The sequence below is a fragment of the Taurulus bubalis genome (genome assembly GCF_910589615.1).
Source record: "Taurulus bubalis genome assembly, chromosome: 1".
Taxonomy (NCBI): domain Eukaryota; kingdom Metazoa; phylum Chordata; class Actinopteri; order Perciformes; family Cottidae; genus Taurulus; species Taurulus bubalis.
The window spans coordinates 21,571,128-21,591,810 of NC_136589.1; the positions used below are offsets into that span (position 1 = coordinate 21,571,128).

At 40.2% G+C, this 20,683-nt stretch overlaps 1 protein-coding gene across 1 annotated transcript in view; it reads right to left on the reverse strand.

Annotated features, from left to right (window-relative positions):
* Window positions 1–789: 789 nt before the first annotated feature.
* LOC306747753 (disks large-associated protein 1-like) overlaps window positions 790–20,683 on the reverse strand; it is a gene marked incomplete at both ends in the record, with an annotated part of 65,758 nt that continues 45,864 nt past the window's right edge. The window contains 6 exons of the mRNA XM_079230845.1: window positions 790–1,014; window positions 5,746–5,892; window positions 9,506–9,597; window positions 11,353–11,485; window positions 16,358–16,639; window positions 17,320–17,365. Of these exons, the coding sequence (XP_079086971.1) occupies window positions 790–1,014; window positions 5,746–5,892; window positions 9,506–9,597; window positions 11,353–11,485; window positions 16,358–16,639; window positions 17,320–17,365 (925 nt within the window). The remainder of the gene's footprint in view (window positions 1,015–5,745; window positions 5,893–9,505; window positions 9,598–11,352; window positions 11,486–16,357; window positions 16,640–17,319; window positions 17,366–20,683) is intronic.

The following is a 20,683-nucleotide window of genomic DNA, read 5'->3' on the forward strand; positions in this document are numbered from 1 at the left end:
ATATAAGGAGCCTCTCTCCTTATAAAGAGAAAAAGGGCTCAACAAAAACACAAAGATTCTTAGTTTCAGGTGATTATACACCTATAGAATAATAATAAAGATTAATATTGCCAATAGATCCCCCTAAACAATACACACCGGCTGTTTCAAAAACACATTGTTTTGTATCTATAATTAGCACAATAATATGTTGGCGGGTGGGGTGGGGGCATTGGGCCACATTGCATGATTTTCTTTATCAACTGGTGGATGTATTTACAACAGGAGGTGACAAAAAAAACTCATGGGGCCTCATTACACTTTTTAAAAGGGAGTGTGTGTGCAATGGGAAGAGGTCCAGATTAAAATAAACTACATTTGAAATGTCTGTTAAAATTGAGACAGCTTGACACACATTTGAGACGCTTCTCAGTATCTTTACTATTAATTGATATCTGATTGTGAAGTAAAAAATAACACCTGTGGAACAACAGTCAGCTTTGATTCTGCTCTGCGCAACTAATATGCTTGAAACTGACCATAAATAAAAAGTCTGGATCTGATGATTATGAGACAATATGGAGCACCATCTTAATATTGGAGCTAGAGACACTGCTGTAAAGGGCATGTGTGTGACGTCTGTGTGTTGATGAGTTATGACCTGGAAGAATATCACTCCAAAAGCTAAACGTATTGGTATTTGGTTACACCCCTCCACCTTGGTGTGGACGACCGTACATCGTTGTGTTCGTGTGGCGTGGTGTTCCCCATGTTTGCGTGTCAACCCTGTGCGTGTCCCCGGGAGTGTCCTCATAGCCTCGTCTGAGCCTCGGGGATGTAAATCTCGATGCTGTCCGCGCTCTCCGTGGCCGAGTTTTGCCGCACGGACGCCGCCCTCTTGGCGGCCATGAGGCGCCTCCTGGCCTCCTGCCGCTGTTTCTCCGAGCTCTCCAGCGAGCGGTCTCTGGCCAGAGGGGGGTGGTGGTGGGGGCCCTTGGGCGGCTTTTTTGGCACCGGAGGTGGGAGCCTCCTCTCCTGGTGGGGAGAGGACGGTAGGGAGGGAGGGAGGTAGGTGGAGAACATTTCAGGAAAAAGACAGACGTGTGTGTGTGTGTGTGTGTATCTGTGATGCACAGAGTAGCTGCCATCTCTAATGCATCTGTAGTGGCTTGTAGAAGCCTCTGCATTTGTTTGTGTGTGTAAGTGAAGAAGAGGTGAGATGAATCAGACACTCCGTATAACTCGGTGCAGCTACTCTGGAATCTTTCTTGTCCTGCATGTGTTGCCTTGCACATTTCTTCCTTTTCCGCTATTATATTAACTTTGTTGTACAATAATCTATCTATCTATGGCTGTGACCCATATCCATATGCATGCAAGATAGGTAGGTTCTAGTATAATATTCTAGTATAAGAAAACATAAATATACTGCATTGTTTGTGAGAGTTTCCTGTGACAAAGGTCTGTTTCTGCACCTATTTTATATTTTCATGAGCTGTACATGGGACCAATTTCTCTGCTAAGCAGAACACATCATGTCTTTTGTCTTTCTACTGAAACAAAATTTGTCAGTAGCAAATGTGTAGCAAATGTGCCTTTTTGTTGGTGTTTTAACACATTTAGTTTAATTTGCCTCCTAAATCCCTGTTGTTTTCTTTGTTGGTGTTTCAGTGTTATGCACATCTCTAATTTGATCCAAGAATCTTAGCCACTCTCCCTCCCGTCCAACACACACATAAAAAAGCCACACACGGTGAGGCGGCTGCAGGCGGCAGAGGGGAGGAAGGGCAGGAGGAAGGAAGCATGGGCAGATGGATGGAAAAGACAGACATGATGGAGCTACGGAGGCCCAGAGGTGTCAAGGCCCCGTGGTGTTGTTGGCATTGCAGTTATGCTGATAGATGCGTGGCTGTTTGCGAGCGCCTTCACTGTCGACACAAAAAAAAAGCACAAAGAAAGAAAAAGACAACAATGAGAGCGGATGAGGAAGCCAGCAGAGTCAGTATTCACAATGATGCAAAGCCACCACAGAGACTGCTGGAAGAGAGCAACGGGGCAGGCAGAGGACAGCTGGAAGAGATTTACAGATACACTTGAAGATATGCAGAGCATCTGTATCAGCACAGAGACCAAGGCAGACAACCATGCACCGCAAGATTAACAACAAGGCCTTCTCTGCGTCTGTCGTGGGAATGTATGTGTAGATGGTTATTTCACCGAGCTACAAGCTGTTTAAAAGAGATGCGATGCAAGCCTAAGCTGCCTTTTAATTGTGTGTTCTTTTGCAACATGGATGAAAGCTTTTGTAATTCAGAAGGACTGCGGTCACTACTTTAAATGGTAACTTCACAATTTCTTCCAATCTGGAACTTCTTTTCCCATGTTTTTCTGTCTTAGTGGACAACAGCTTTTGGTAGTTGGTCCAGTGTTAAGTGAGAACGCTACGAAATGGGCTGCAATGTAATCCTTGTACATCCATTAAAAGGCTCAGATTATTATTACAGAGATATAACATTGTTGGTAAATTAATTGCTATTGTGTCTAAACTTTAGACTGCATATAAGAAGATGTGGCCGTGGTCACTGTGACGTTACTCATTGGTTTGTGGACTGTCGCTTTCAAGCCTTAAGTTTGGCAAGGGTGGAGCTAAATAAAACAGAACCCGAAGAAGACATTTATTGGCAACCAAAATGTCCCAATTATCTGTCATGGACTGACAACAAATTGGGAAAGGGTTAAAGTTCGAAGACGAAAACATGGACAATGGCGGCCTGTCAATCACAAGGTAGACCTGTCCAAAACTAGACCCTGCTTTATGGTCTGTTTGACTCTAAATGGACCATCATTTACTAAATGAACATCATGCTGTATTGAAGAAGTCTTGAAACTAGAGATTGAAACATGAACTCATGTTTACAATGTTTACTGAGGGAATAAATCAAGAGAGAAGTAGAGATTTTCTCATAGACTTCAATACAGCCAGAGGAGTCGCCCCCTGATGGACATTGGAGAGAAAGCAGGTAATTCCCGTTCTGAAATCTCGCAAGATGTTACTTGTTGCAGTGGAGTGAGACTTGGAGAGAGGAGTGGTGGTGTTGTTGGAGTTTGAGTACAGAAAGTGGAGCTTAGTGTTATCTAAAAAATCTTTAATGTCATGGTTGAATATTTAGCTGATTTATGTTGCTAAAACAACCTAGATTGAGTGAGCGGAATTGCACCAAAGGATTACATTGCAGCCCGTTTCACGGCTGCAGGGCTCTCGCTCAATGATGGACCAACTTTATTTTTCCCACTGGGCATTACCATCTGCATGTCAAACAAACATGGAAGGTTTCCATCCAAGAAGCACAGGTGTGTCCAGACTCTGCTTTAGAAAAGGTCTTGGAGATAAAACATCTGGAGCTTGTATATGTATATATATATATATATATATATATATATATATATATATATATATATATATATATATATATATATATTAGTGCTGTCAAACGATTAAAATATTTAATCGCGATTAATTGCATTTATGTCATAGTTAACTCGCGATTAATCGCAATTAATTAATAATTGTGGTATCCATGTGTTTCTGTCCGAAGTCATCCATTCTTGTCTGGCTATGACGAGGGGGCGCAGAGTTAGCATCAGCTGTGTGCTTGGCCATCAAGTGGTCTCAGTGGTTTCAGACTGGATAGGCTACGATGATAGCTCAGTTCACAATGACAAATGGCACATACCACTTTGGTCTTGTCAAGCGAACCATCTGACAACTTTTTGAAAGTAAACTTTCCATTCATTAGCGTCTTATCATTCATTTTGCCGTATTGCGCTCACCATTCATTCATTTCAAACCGTAACGTTAGCCTAGCTTCCGAGCCCAAACGGTGTGCCGATTGTTTTACTTCCGGTTGAGCTACATCCGGCGTGGTGCTCGCGAGAAAAAACAAAAAAAATTAAAATGCGTTAACTGGTTTGTAAAATTGGTTTGCGTTAATGCCGTTAATAACGCTGTTAATAACGCACTTATAACGCACTAATAACGCGCTAATATGACAGCACTAATGTATATATATATATATATATATATATATATATATATATATATATATTTATTTATATATATATATAAATGTAAAGGCCCCTACACACTATGCCACACTAATAATATTGTGTTACACTCTGATCTCTATTTAGAGGCTTGCTCTATAGTGCAACATGTGTCTGGTGATCAACCATCAACAATGAAAATGAAATAGGGAAGCAGAGACATGTCATCAACTCACATCATCGCAGGTTTTGCAAAACACAACAGAGCAAGCTACATGGACTGTACAGTTTGTCTTTAGGTGATTACAACGTGGCATCAGGTCAGTGTGTTCCTTCATCTCAAGCTGTATTTTGATTGGGGGGGTTGTAGACGCAGGTGACAGCAGCAGTCTGAAACGTGTGACATCGGCTGGTTTTTGAATCTCAAAAGCTCTAAGTTAAAGACAAAGGTTACCGCCGACTAAATATTTCACCACGGTTCCCTCTGGGTTGTTGACTTTGGTCTAAAAGCAGTTTTATGTAACAGCGTTGGCTTCATCTACGTGGTGGCTTTATGTCATGCAGACAAAGATGTTTTTCACCTTAATGTCCCGAATGACTTCATTCAGACATTAGAGGACATTTACAGAAAGAGCCACAATGTGGGTGCGATATTTAGCACCTGGTGTGAGAGAGAGAGAGAACCGAGAAAGATGAAATAAATGTGATGATAAAGAGGATCAAGAGCACTCGCTGTTCTCCTGCAGGCTGCGTCACTGAAGAACTTGAAAGTTGATCTTCCTGTTGAAGCTTTGATTAATGACCATCGCAAGCTCACCTCTCTTCTCACAGTGAACCCACTGATACATTTTCACATCACTCACTCCTTATGTAACATCATCGGAGAGTAAATCATGCTGCTCGCTTCATGATGTCCAACAGTACACAAGCATTGAATGCAATGCTGACTCCTAAAAATGATGTTCCCTTACAATCAAACTGCATTCTCAACTGCGTTTCAAAGGAACTGTTTCATGGTCACAGTTTTAAACAAATGAATTGAAACCAAATGCAACAAAATATCAGGTTTAAGCAACAAAGCTTCTTGGATAGGTTCCGTAAAACATTGCAGTTTGGCTTAAAGTAAGTGCATATGTTGCTTAATTTGGGTGAGTGTGGCTCAGTGGTAGAGTGGGTTATCCATCAATAGGAAAATTGGCAGGTCGATCCATGTCAATGTGTCCTTGGGCAAGTCACTTAACCCCAAATTGCAAATTGTGGGCTGTGCCATCAGTGTATGAATGGGTGAATGATGACATGTAGTGTTACAGCTTGTTGAGTTGTTGGAAGACTAGGAAAGCTCTACAAGTACAGTCCATTTAGCACCTACGTATGTTTGAGCACAGTAAAATGAGTCATTGTTAACTTTTAGTTTCTCCTGGGTGACAGCTTTGTGTTTGAGCCATTTATTCATCCATCCATCCATCCCTGACCGCTTTCGGGAGAAAATACGTTTCCTCAAAGTGTATTTGGCGATGCAGTTTTGCTGTATGGGAAGGTCGTTTTTACGTGACTTGATTGTTGAATGACACAACGGTAAATTGGGACTGATTTACATAAAGTGCTCTGGGTGCTTGTTCAGATTTGCCGTAAAACTTTCAATTGCAATCAGATTAACGTAAACAAGTGTATGTCTGAAGGGGGCTCAAGACACCAAATGTCAGTGTATAAGGGTACCTTTCGTTCAGGGGGATCCAGGGGTCTCCAGTTGTTGGCTCTGATCTGGTGAAGCTCATCAAACTTGAGGCTTATGTTCTCGATCGACAGCTGGAGCATATCCCAAAAACCGGCCAGGTCTGAGGCCACAGGACGGGGGTGGGCGTTGGGGTTCTATAACATCGGAGAAGGGGAAGGTGGGAAGAAGTAGAATCAAATACAAAACCCAGGGAAGAGAAAAAGGGATAACACTGTTTTACACAATACGTCATCTTAAATTAAATGTATAGAGAAGACCAAAGTGCTCCAGAATGTGTACCAAAAAACAATATAAAATATATTGAAAAAGATGAATAAATATTTAATTACTGGTCAGAGGTCATGGTGTGATAGTTTTTTTTATTAAATGTGTATTACTGCCTTGTATTCTATTGGATGTAGTTCCTATTGCTCAAAACATTTATATAGCTGAAGAGAAAACCCAGGACTGCTCATTGTTCAAACCCCAATAATCCCAAAAACGTCCCATTGGACCCAAAACCCACTTGTCCCAGAAATAATAGTCCGTTGTTTGGAAGGCCCATTGTTCCAAAAACATAAACTCTCACTGCAAATATTACGCAGAATGATATGATGAGACCTTCCCATTCTTTTTTCCGTCTATGGCGAGGTCATGACCCGCCCTACTCGTTGCATCCATTTATTGGGTTGGTTAGTCTGTTTCATTAAGTCTGTTTCTTGAGAAATAAGACCACACTAATTTTTGTGGGGGAAATGTCACCAGCTATTCATTTAAACATTGTTTATCCGAACAACAATAATAGGTTTATTTCTTCTTCTAACACTATATTAACAGTAGCACATACAAGATAGCATTGGTGGATTTTACCCAGTGAGCATTCTTTGATGATGATGATGATGATGAAGATATTTCTCTGCCATCAAAAATGATTCGGAAGGATTAACTCCAATTCTCTAATCTTATTTTACACTTTACGAAACTCAAGAAAGATATCCATCAACATTATAATTATATTATAATTTGATTCTATTACACTTATTATAATATATTAGATATCAGAAGGAACCTTTGGTCTTTTACCATGTCAGTGCTAAAAATGTGTTTTCCTTTAGTATTAACAGTCTAGTAAAGTACTACATGTTATTAACTCCAACAAATTGAAAATCTGACCTGATGGCAATAGAAGTCATGAATATCTCTACGAAATGTCATGACAATCCATGCAGTAGTTGTTGAGATATTTGAATTTGGATGACCTTTTAGAGAGATTCCGTGTTCCTATGGAAGCCCACAGGAAGATGAGTAAAACAAAATTGAAGCAGGCTGCTTCGATCAAGCCGTTGATAGTTGAATATCTCGGGTCACTCCTGTTTTTGAGTGCATAGAAATTGTTTTTATCGGACTCCTGCTTCTTAGGGTTCCCATATACTTTATACCTGGAGGCTAAAAATGTCAAAAGCATAAATACGTATCAGGTCATTGTGAAGATAATAAGCATGCATGAAAACGGGTCAGGGTGAAAAAAGTGAGAAGGATATTACCCCTCTAGGGGGGTCCGGGGGCAAGCTCCCCCGTAAGAACATTTTTAATATTCCATATTTTAAAGCATCAATCTGATGCATTTTGAGATGCTTTTTTTGCCAACCTGGGGAGAGCTGGAGAAACTTAACTTCAGCCATGAGTCAAAAATTATTATGGCCTCCTTACTAAGTATTATGCAAGCCATTTCATGCTGTCACTGGGTCTAACATTTACAGTCAGACCTGCAAACTCATGAGGGGTGAAAAAGGTGACACGAGGGGGGGCAGTGACGGGCGAGTCAGTGCCGAACAGCGTCACTCGTCGAGAAGCTGACAAACTATGATCATTATGGGTTTTAATTCTTCTTTTGTCAATACCCAAGTGTGTGTACATATATATATATATATATATATATATATATATGTATATATATATATATATATATATATATATATATATATATATATATATATACATATATGTATATATATATATATATATATATATATATATATATATATACATATATATATATATATATACATATATATATATATATATATATATATATATATATATATATATATATATATATATATATATATATATATATATATATATATATACATACATAAATACACTACCGTGCAAAGGTTTGGGGTCACCCAGACAAATGTTCAGCAATTTCTTTCATGGAATAATCTTCATTTCTAAGAACAAGAACAGACTGGCGAGTTTCACATGAAAGTTCTCTTTTTCTGGCCATATTGAGAGTATAATGAACCCACACATGTGATGCTATGCATAGGAAGGCCAGTTGTAAAGCTTCTCTTTCCAGCATAACTGTTTTAAGTTGTGCTAACATAATTGCACAAGGGTTTTCTAATCCTCCATTAGTCTTCTATGCGATGAACAAACACAATGTACCATTAGAACACTGAGTGATAGTTGCTGGAAATGGGCCTCTATACACCTATGTAGATATTTCATTAAAAACCAGACATTTCCACCTAGAATAGTCATTTACCACATTAACAATGTATAGTGTATTACTGATTAATTTAATGTTATCTTCATTGAAAAAAACAGTGCTTTTCTTTGAAAAATAAGGAAATTTCTAAGTGACCCGGTACGGTAGTGTGTGTGTGTGTGTGTGTGTGTGTGTGTGTGTGTGTGTATATATATATATTTTGTAGACTTAATACTTACAATATGCAATACTGCTATACTATCCTGAATATTGTTTTGATACTACTACATTTCACTTCATAATATTACACTTATATGCCATAATATGTATAATGTACCAGCCTTTTTATTTGACCATATTATGTCATACTGTTATACCACTTTACTTTGAGGAGACGTCACTGTTAGTCTAGAACACTGAATAATGTTTCCACCAGGTAAACCTGAACATGCACACCTCTCTCTGTGTGACAGTGATTATAACCGCATAACTCTATAGATTATAATTAACTGGAGGATACACTTTTTCCTACACGTAGATCTTAAACCCTTAAATATAAACAGGAGCCCGGCCACCCTACAGAGGAAACTCATTTCGTTTTTTTTATTAAAATAAAAGTTGGATAAAATCTCCATTGTCCTCTCCTTATATGTAGTGAGGTGTCGGTAGGTAGAACTGCAGTGCCGCTGACTCGCCGCTCTCCTGGATGACGTCACACGCTGCCACGGACTCTCCGCTGCCAGTAATCTCACTCGCTGTCTCTCCAACAACGTTAGCTAACGTGTTAGCAAGCTGACTAGTTTGCCATTAAAAAACTGGTGGGAGGGAAATGAAGCCGCTGTAGACATCTTAACGCTGATTGGCCAAGACTCGCGACGTCAAAGATCTTCTATTGCTAAGATGATCACGACCTCAGTTTTTTTTCCGTGTCCCACTCCAATCTCAGAAACGGCGGACAGTTGACCCCCCCCATAAAAAACAAAAACTCTTCGGATCTACGTGATTCACGTGGATGACATATTTTGGTTTCAAAACGGCGAATTTCGCCGAAAGGTGAGGGATTTTCATGCCTGAATAAGGTTGAGGAAATACAAAGGAAGACAACTTGGAGGAGAAAGCAGGAAAAGTAAATGGGTAAAGGACATGAAAAGTAATCCAAGAAACCGAGAACATGCGTTTGTAAATCAAACCTTAGTCTGTGCAAAAGTCCATCACACAAAAAGTGAGAGGTGTCCCATTAATGTAAATGACTCACACTGACTGCATGTACTCACCAGATTCTCCTCACACAGCTCCCTGAACTGTTGGAACTTCTGGGACATCAGCAGCTGAGCACTTCCTACAGCACTCCGCATCTTCCCGAGGACTGCGAGCAAAGACACAGAGTTTAGAACGAGACGAACCAACAGTACATCCATCTGTGCTCCAGAAAATGGACCGTTCTAAACGTGTTTTAGCTCTTCCACGTGCTGATGAGCAGCGTGTGAACTAAGGATTCCTTTGGTGCAATTATTTGTTTTTGACTAGGCAAGTGACAAAAGAAGTTGAGCCGTCTTTTACCGTGGGAGCTTGTCCTAGGGTAGAGATGTCTGTCTTATGTTGAATGATTGTAGGGTGAATGAAAAGTCTAAAAGTATACTTGTGTACACTGTAACCTGCATACAACATTATAAGGGGCAATATGTAACCAATCCTGTGTTAAAGGATGTGTTTTTTGAATAGCCATATTAGGTAACAAACTTCCACTGGTCTGAATGGCTGTAGGATGCATGATGTAATCCTGACACGTGCAGAAGAGTAGGAGCAGACTGCTTCTGTGTGTATTTAACAGCTATCCTGACTGGAGACTGCGGACTTCCCCAGATCTCTGTATCTGGATAAGGAATCCACCAGTTCCTTGGAAAACTGGACTTAATAAACTTAGTTACCAAAAGAGGAGAAACATCACATTTTCAGACAAACATCTCTACCCTAGGACAAGAGAGATTGCATGACACTTCTGATATCAGAAGACTTCAGATTTCCTAGACTCTTGGAGACTAGACTGAGATCTGCCAGTTGTTTAGAGACTGAAAAAAAAGGTAAGAACCCTGGTCGAAAACTGTGAAGTGTGTCTAAAATGTGAGTGTTCAAAATAGGCAGTTAGATTGTATAGACGTTATACGTACTCACTTGATAAGGGTTGAGACGAGTTACAGCCTATCGTGAGAGCCTACAGCATTAACTGAAAAACACCCTAGAGAAAACCCATAATATCATAAAAAAATCCTAACGATCAAACTGCGGGGTGAGATAAAAGGCCGAGGCATTATTCCTAAATTGGTGAGTATTATTATTTACTCCAGGATCACTGGGAAAACAGCTGAGGAGTGACCACCGCGTTAGGTGCAGCACCTGTTCCCAATAAATCTCCCCCCTTCCTCTCCTCTTCCTGGAGCAGGACCTCTGCATACATTACACTTCTTTCCCATATGATGGAACTATTATGAGCTCAAAGTGTCAAACAATATATCTGAAAAAACTCAAGATACTCCACAGACCTTGCTGTGTTTTAGGCACTATTTTCTTTCTACCGGACTAAACCCGCCAACCGTATGTATCACTGCAAAGGAGGAAGTGTGCTCAGTGGTAGTTGGTGTAGTTTGGCGGAAAGAAAATAGTAGTGTGGCAGACATCTTTACGGTTGATATCTCCAGCACTCTGCAACTCACACTAAAACAATCTAGATTGATATTTAGCACTACAGGTAAGAGGAAACAAATGAATTTCTGGGTGAACTGTCACTTTAAGACTTCATTTTATTCAAAGCTAGTTTTGAAACTCTGTGTCTATATCCTCCACGGAAACTTTATTGGGATCGGAAATTAAAAGACATTTTGAATAGGTGTATAGACAGTCACTCTGTACTGAGACATTTCTTCATGTGAAGAGGTCATAATAAAAAGGGTTGGGAACCACTGCTTACTTTTTCCTAATTTACTTCACTTTTAATTTAGTTTTCTGCCAGCAGAGAATAATGTACTACTGCCAGATTTGAGGGCAAATAAAATGAGGTCTCTCCGATGTAGCAACGTACGTCCTTGAACCCTGGACATGACGAACAAAACAAACTTAGTCATACCATCTTCAGGCAGGTCATTGTCCCGTTGGTCGAGCTCCATCTGTCGACACCAGCCCTCCATACGGTCGGTCTCGGCCTGCAGCAGCTTCAGAAACCAGCGTCCATCTCTGTGACACACTGACCGCTGAACCACCTGCCATTCAAGCATTCAGACTTAACAGCATGTAGCCACTCCTGTATGTTCACTATAATGTAACACAATCAGAAACATATTATCCATATAGCTTGAGAGTTAACCCCTTATGCATCATATTACAGACATTCTTGCATTTTGGAAATTCTATCTAAAGGGTTGTAGCTAGTCTGTAATAAACAGTGTAGCCAAAATACAGAGACACTGAGATCCTCATCAACCCTAGGTTAATTAGGGGACCCTAGGGCTGACCTAGGTGTTCTACAGCCAACCCTGTCTCCTAAAAATTACGTTCCCCCAGAACTAATACGCATTTCCAATTACGTTTGATCAGAAACGTATCTCCTCCTTGATTATGTTTTTGTTTGACGTATTACACATACGTTGATTATACACGTATAGGTTGATTAAACACGAATGTTGATTATACACATATTTTTGTTTTATTGTTTTTATGTTTGTGTTTGACGTATTACAAATACGTTTATAGTCGTGTGTTTGTGTTATTGTTTTCTTGCTTTATTTAAGCATATTTTAATTTTTAAACTCTGCGGAGAAAAAAGAAAAGAGGGGCGGGATGAGGCCAGTGAGAAGCCGGCCAGTGTTAGCTGGCCGGCCCGGGCCGGGCGCCGGCTGCACCGGGAGCCCTAGAGTCGGCCGCACCGGGAGGCGAGCACCGGGAGGACCGGCCGCACCGGAACACCGGCCGCACCGGGGCTCGGTCTTCAGACGCTTGGCGTCGCCGTCAGGCCGTCTGTAACAGCCTCCTTCGCGCCGGCTCCGGTCTTCTCTGAGTCGGGTTGTTTGTGAATGCAGCCCAAAGTGTGTGATAAACTCCATCTAGTGCAGTAAACCACTGCGATCATCAGCAGACACTCGGATCTCTGTGGTCACATCAAGTGCAGAATCTGACGTGAAAAATATTCAAACGGGCGGAAGGAGTCACGGGACCCAACATCCGGTTTTCAAAATACTAACTGATATGAATGTGTTCAGAACATTTCTGACCACATCCAAACATCTTAACTGTACTGGTCTTACAAAAATATTGTAATAAGTCAAACACAACGTACTGGTACAGTAAAGATGTTTGGATGTGGTCAGAAATGTTCTGAACACATTCATATCAGTTAGTATTTTGGAAACCGGATGTTGGGTCCCGTGACACCTTCCGCCCGTTTGAATATTTTTCACGTCAGGCCGGTGCGGCCGGTCCTCCCGGTGCTCGCCTCCCGGTGCGGCCAACTCTCGGGCTCCCGGTGCGGCCGGCGCCTGGCCCGGGCCGGCCGGCTGTCACTGGCCAGCTGTCACTGGCCTCACCCCGCCCCTCTTTTCTTTTTTCTCCGCAGAGTTTAAAAATTTAAATATGCTTAAATAAAGCAAGAAAACAATAACACAAACACACGATTATGAACGTATTTGTAATACGTCAAACACAAACATAAAAACAATCAAACAAAAATACGTGTATAATCAACATACTGTTTAATCAAGGTATACGTGTATAATCAACGTATGTGTAATACGTCAAACACAAACATAATCAGGGACGAGATAAGTTTCTGATCAAACGTAATTGGGAATGCGTATTAGTTCTGGGGGAACGTAATTTTTAGGAGACAGGGTTGCTCCAGCTCATATGACCTTGATATGAATACCAGCCCCTATTGTCCTTGATCTCTAAAGAATCAGCAACCCCTTGCCTTAAAAAAAAAGAGACTAAATAATAAAAATAAATAATATATATATATATATATATATATATATATATATATATATATATATATATTTATTATTTATTTTATATAAATATGATCAAAAGTCAAGAAATTACTACTCGATCGCTCCCCGAGTTTTTTAAATTGTATTTTGGTGCCTTCCCATCATGCCCCAGAGTAACACTGCACCTCTTTAGAAAGATTAAGACCTAAAGCATCCACACCTGCAATAATAATCACAATGAACACAAGCAATGACATTTTTTCAAGCCTTTCCAGTCCAAAAATCATGTTTTTCGGTTCAGAAATAGAAAAATTAGCATCTTTGACCTAAATCTTGATGATGAGTCTGGGGCCCATTGAGATCGCAGGACCTCGAAACACGGAAGCCAGAATGGAAAAAAAACTGTAAGATTCGTACAGTCTCTACGGTTACAGCCGTGGTACTTTGAGCGAAATTGTTAGGGGTACTAAATGAGTTAAATAGTGAAACGTTATAATCGCTCAGTCATGTTGAGGAGTTTACGGAATTATAAAAATATAATGATCTTTTTTATTAAATGTAGCCGATCGTTTCTCTTCTCACAAGGGTTTACAGTACTTTAGCCGTTTAAAATTTATTAGATCGGACCTGTGGTTGATGATCTAGAAGCGCTTGAGTTTTTTAAAACTCACTACTTCATTTTCTAAAAATCTGTAAAAAAAAAGCTTGTTTGTTTCCATAGCCATCACAGCATAAATACATAGATTATATTAATATCAGGTGTTCAATGGATCTTGCTTCAAGATTGTAGAATTTACTATTTTGCATCAGCTTGAGTAAAGTGTTTGTCTGTGAGGAAAATACATGCCATGTTCCTGGTTCCCACAATTGCTGCTGTATTATGGAGCTCTATAAGTTTCTGCTAATAATTGACATATTCAAGTCTCAAAAGTCCCCTAGCTAATTTTTGTGGGGATTTTCTTTTTTCATGAAAACATTTTTTTAAACAAACTATTAAAGAGTTCAAATCTGCAAATTAATTTATATTTGGTAGTTATGATCAGGACTGAAGTTGATGAAACGATTTAATTAAGGGAAATAATATGAATACACAGTATTTTTTATGTAGTCTTTCTTTGAACACAGACCTATTGATATACTAATTAGGGCTGCAACTAACGATTATTTTAATAATCGACTAATCGGTTGATTATTTTTTCGATTAATCGATGAATCGGATAAAAAAATGTTTTTATCAAAAAAGCGTTCATTTCCAACCATTTATTCAAAAACAGAAGTGACAGTGCAAAACATCTTCAGAAAGTGCACAAACAGGTTGCTCCTTGAACATCCCTGAGCTGTTAATTAAAACAACAAAATGGACTAACACTAAAAACATACACATCTATGCTTTACATCTGCCAAATGTGAGCCCTTTTTACTGTAATTGATCCCTCCAGAGGCTGCATTTACATACCCTGCTTTATCAATATGTATGAAATACAGAGGGAAGCTGTACTGCTACATATAGAGCGTCCTTTTCCTGAAACTCTTTCATTCTGGGTCTCTTATGACCACGACGTCACGTTGTTGGCTAAGCCCAACTACGTGATTTGCTTCATTCTACTTTGAGTAAAAAAAAAAAAAAAACCTGCAGCCAGATCCGCCGGTGTGCCGGTTTAACGTTAACGAGTGACAGCGTGAACTGAACCAGACCGGGGGGGTGACGGCATGTTTCATCACGTTACGTTTTTTTACAAGCAAGACTGAACTGTAACGAAACATAAAGTAACTTTAACGACAATACACAACCCAAACACGTTAGCTAACGCGATAGCAAGCTGACTAGCTTCCATTAAAAACAAGTTTGAGGAACATGAAGACGCTGATTGGCCAAGACTCGACTTGTCAAAGATCTTCTATTTTTGAGAACATCACAACCTCAGCTTTTCTTGTGTCTCACTCCAATCTCAGAAACGCTGGCCGGCCAGTTGCTCTGCTCCGCTCTTTTTTTTCTTCTCCGCGATTTATTGCCCGGCGTAATAATCGCGCGACACAACGAATCGATAATGAAATTCGTTGCCAACACTTTTGATAATCGATTTTTATCGATTTTATCGATTCGTTGTTGCAGCCCTAATACTAATCACTGAATCTATATGTCTTTTAAAAAACTTATGTTCATGTTTTTTGTTGATGCTGTGATTGTGGGATCTAAAGGAGCAATTCAATATTTGTATCATGAAAATCAATGTTGGACAGAAAGCTACACTTTTAATAGGAATAACATCGCTGAAAATATGCAAACATTTGGACAACCCGGGGCAGCTGGGTGGGAGTCAACACAGAGTCAGCTGCTGTCTAACAAGCTACGGGCAAATGCTAATAGAGGCACACACACACCAACACACACACACACACACACACACACACACACACACACACACACACACACACACACACACACACACACACACAGACTCAGTTAATGAGCATGGAGAGTGAATTCTGTGTGAAATAGTTGAATCCCTGTTGGACAGCAGAGATACTTGAATCTTACAGAGAGATAACTAAAGATGGAATTATTTTATCATTCATTAATTCATTTTCTAAATAAATAAAGTAAATATTGTAAAAAGACATGTCTCTATGTAGAGTCGAGACATCTAGACATCTTATACACAGAACAAATTATTGTTGCCTTAACCTCGTAACATTTTTCACAATCTTTTCATAAACCTAACCAAGTAGAAGACGGGCGTTTATTTTTAAAAGACCGTTTGCATGTAAAAAGCAGAAATGAAGCCTATTGCTGGCTTTTGTAGGAAAGGGTACGAAAAATGAGGAGTATCTTTTCGTAAGACATCATACAAACTGTTGAGGTATAAGGACACTTTGATATAGCTGGTGTGAAGAACTGAGTATTGAGATAAATAATGTAAAAAATATTTAGACGTCTGTGTCTTAGAGAGATATGGAAATGGTTGCATGAATAGACAAAGTTCAATTATTTAAAATTTCATATATCTGTACCAACATGTAACCATGAGTAAATATCAAATTAGTAAACACCCAAAAAAGAAAACACCCAAGCAATTATTTTGTAATTGATTTACATATTGACGGTTTTCCCATTTTCCGTGGGTTAACCCTGAATACGCTCCCACATACCTCCAGAATAGCAGAGCTGTTGAAGTTGACGTCCAGTGAGTCATCTGTAACAGTGTCTATCCATGGGTCTGGAGGGGGGAGGATGGACGGGTCAAAACCCACATCATCATAGTCATCGGAGGTACAGGCATGGTAGTGGTTCCCTGAGCCCTGGATGCTGACGGTAGAGGTGGCAGCATCGCGGGAGTATTGTCGAGAGAGGGCACCGGATGACATGACTTCCATGTCGGTGTCTGAGTAGTCTAGAGGGGTGTCCATCAGGTCCGGCATGTCCATATCTGCCTGGATGGAATAATGGATAAATCTCAATGACCAACTGAACAAGTCAATAGTTGTTGGAGTGGTTAAGGTCTGTTAAGTCTTTGTCTGACTAGTAGAGGTCCACTAGCTTCCAAATTGTATTCAGTCTAGTCTACAAATCTTTTGTAACCATTTTGGATAGGGTTGAATATCTCCGGGTCTAATTTTCTAACTGTCCTTGGGTTCCTGTCAGAACAAGTGTCTTCTTTTGTTTGAAAAAAGTTTTTATGTGCACTTCGTTCTGGTTTTCCGATGGAGTCCCAATTTTGATCGCTTACTGCCCGCAGCTTCATATCCACAGCCTAAAAGCTTTACGAGGGAAATGTGCCCATCCTTGGGTTCAGTGGACAGTTAAGTGCTGTTTTAAGGCATTTCACTAGAATTGTAAATTTATAATGTCTGCTGAGAAAGAAAATGTAATCTTTGTTCATTTATCTACTATCAGGTACTTAAATGAAACACCCTCATCCTTCAAACAAAACACCCTCATCCTTCAAACACTAAATGATCTGAGAGGACCCAAACAGTTGTTAACTCTGTCTAACTATAGACATTTTGCTAACTAATAAACAGACAGTTGACAGACACAAAAAAGTGCTGTGGAGGAGATAATGATTTGAGAGGGGTAACCCACTAACAAAAAAGCAGTAGTGGAAGCTTACCTGTACAGCTGCTGTCACACTGTTGGAACGCTGGAACCGACGATACCTGGACACAAGAAAGAGAACACAAATATTTAACACCAAGATTTTTCCATGTCTGCTCTGTTGATAAAATAAGGCTTCCATTTAAAAAATAAATTGGTTACAGGTCTCAATTGACCCTTTGCTAAGTCTCACTCATGCTGCGAGTCCATATACTGTAACTGCCAGAGTTACCATGGAGCACACACTGTCACTATCTGCACTATCGGATCAAATTCTTAAAAAAACAATGGTAAAAGTAATTTCAGAAAGTAGCAGACAGAAGCGTCTACACTATGTGTTGAAGGATGTATCTAGGTTGACAAACTAATTCAGCAGTGAAAACAGGTTCATAAGATAAAGATAGAAGCTGAAGCTACAGATCAGTGTGAAAGTGAACCACCTCATCTGGAGATGGAGACTGAAGACAATGAAGAAAGAGGAACAACACTGTTCCTCTTTCTTCATCGGTACAATCATTTAAAAGCAGAAGGAGCATGTGTATATAGTCAGAATACCTTTAGTAGCTAGCGTGTCATATAAATGCTCATGCTAGATAATGATTTGCTCCACAGGATTTTAATGTAAAAAACGTAACATTTTAGAATACTGGTCATAGCTGACCATTGCAACTCTATGATTGGCTGCTTTTGAAAGTGGGGCTTTACAGACCCTAAATTCAATTCATTTCAGTTTATTTTGTATGGCCCAACATCACAAATACAAATTTGCCTCGGAGGGCTTTACAATCTGTACACATAACATCCCTGTCCCGGGACCTCACATCGGGTCAGGAAAAACTCCCCCCAAATAAAGATAGTAAAAACCATTTCACAGGGAAAAAAGGGAAGAAACCTGAGGGAGAGCAACAGAGGAGGATCCCTCTCCCCGGATGGACACGCAAATTGAGGCATCTCCTGGTGCCAGACCTGGGGGGGAGGAGCTCGGCAGCAAGCGTCTGGTGGCCAGGGCCTAATGCAGGTCACGCACAGGCTGAAAGAACTGCATCAAGCTGCCATCCTGTGAGCTCAGTACCCTCAGCTCTTGTCAACATAGACTGGATCTAGAAACGTGGAACATCAATATATAGATATAGTTGGGCTGGGTCTGGGACCAAGATACAGGAGAAGGGCTGGACTATATATCTGGAAATAGTCCTTGAAAGGACCCCGGTGTAGACCCAGAGAACAAGGTTATATATATTATCTGGTTAGTCAATATCTTGGAATCTCCAAGGAGGAGAAGGAAGACATTGCTGGGAAGAGGGATGTCTGGACTACCTTTTAAGCCTGTTGCCACCGCTACCAGGCTATGGATAAGAAGCAGAAAGGACACTGATAGATGGACTCGATGTTTTAAATAAACCCCACTGTCAGGATCTGAAAGATACTATACTCATCGCTGGTTAAATACACTTTGATTATTTTGTCAAATTACTTTATAGTGTATTTCAAATAAGCAAGCCAGGAAACTGACTTTAGCAGCTTTAAGCACATTGAAGCACTTTTGTGCTGTTGATTCACATATGCATAAAGGGGATTGATCAATAAAATCCTTAAGTCGTCGGATTCACCAACCAAAAATCCCACGCAGTTCAGCCAGTTCACAAGCATCCTAATTGGAATATTTACTGTCAGTGCTTTCCTCATTACTGAATCAGCTGTCAGTCTGACAACACTGTATAGATCCTGACTAACCTTTATCTTAACATAATTATTTAAATCTGTTGATAAGTAGTTTATTTTATAATACATTAAATGACAGTTATGTAACAATACAGCTTTTTCAATACATGACGCATACACATAGCTATCCGGGAGGCTGTAGCCTGAGGTTTGACAGTTGGGGGGGGGGGGGGGGGGGGGGGGGGGGGGAGGGGTAATTTAGTCCTTCATCACACCATACACCCCAGTAAAAGAGTTTCAACAAAAACTGAAAGTTAGAACCTTCACACGGGTTGGGTGTACTGCAGGGCTTCTGGACCAGACATCAGCCTAACTAGGTGTATCCCAAAAATATAACTATCAAAATTCACAGTCACAAGCTTTAAATAAGCGACCATAAAAATTAAGTTGGATTAAAAGTGCTGTTCCTCCAAGTTGGAAAGAGCCAGTTGAACTGGTGCTTCCTTTTTCTTTCTCAGTTTAAAGCAGGGGCGGAGTGGCCATAGGGTATACCGGGGAAATCCCTGGTAGGCCGACGGGGTTGGGCTGGTCCAATACCGGCCCACCTCCATCACCAACCGGCCCTCCCTCTGACGCCGACTATATTCTATGCTTCACAGAACTTGTTAAATTTACCCTAATACCTTAAGTCAACAATCAGTGACTAATGTTTATACTACTCCTCGCGATCTGTATTCACACTCATGGTTTCCATCTCCTTTACTCATCTAATCTCTTCCGTCAGTCTAACTTTGTTATTAAATGTCAATCACTCTAGCCTACTCAACACTTACGTCACTCAATCACACAATCACACACCCAGCATGCAACACTACTGATACCACTGCTGTTCACACCCCATCGTATGTTTTGTTCTGTTCATTTCTACAATATAGTTGTTTTCCCCTATCATTATATTCGACTGACCTCAAGATCCCTCCCCACCCCACAAAAAAAAAAACTGGAAACCTAGGGGAAACACTGTAGTTCATACTAATTCTACCCTCTGATTCCAGTTTCTTTATTATGTGGTCTTTCTCGGCTGACATTCATTCCTTGAAGCTCTGCAGTTACGTATAGATAACGTATAGTTACGTATAACCATATGATACTAGCCCAGAGTTAAGCATATTCATCTAGCAAACTATAACTACCTTGGAATGTTACAATAGCCAGTAGCATTTTATGTGTCCATCCAGACAAATTGGTGGATCCAAATGTTATAAAAAACAAACATATTTGATGTAATTTCTTTATACTCATCCAAAATAATGTTAAGTGTATGGGTATTTTTCCATGACTAAAACGACATTGAGTTTAGAAGTTACAGACATGGCATCAGGCTATGTCGATTCCTCAAAGTCTCGTTAATTCGAACAAGACGTCAGTCATCTGGATAATTGTGCGTGCACGCTCCTCTTCAAAAGGGAGCATAGTTGTGCACAGATTCCAGGACCTTCTAACTCTACAATGGCAAATAAACTCAGAGGAACAGCCTCCTTTTTCTCAGACAGAAAGTCAAGTCCATAATCATGGCAAAGTCTAATGCTCACATCCAACGCGTTGCGAATATTCGCAACATGTTTGCTGTGAACGCAGCATAAAACCGCCCCTGCTGCAACGGCTAGACATAAGCATCGCAAAATATCAGTTAAATGGGTAAGTGTTGGGAAAATGTA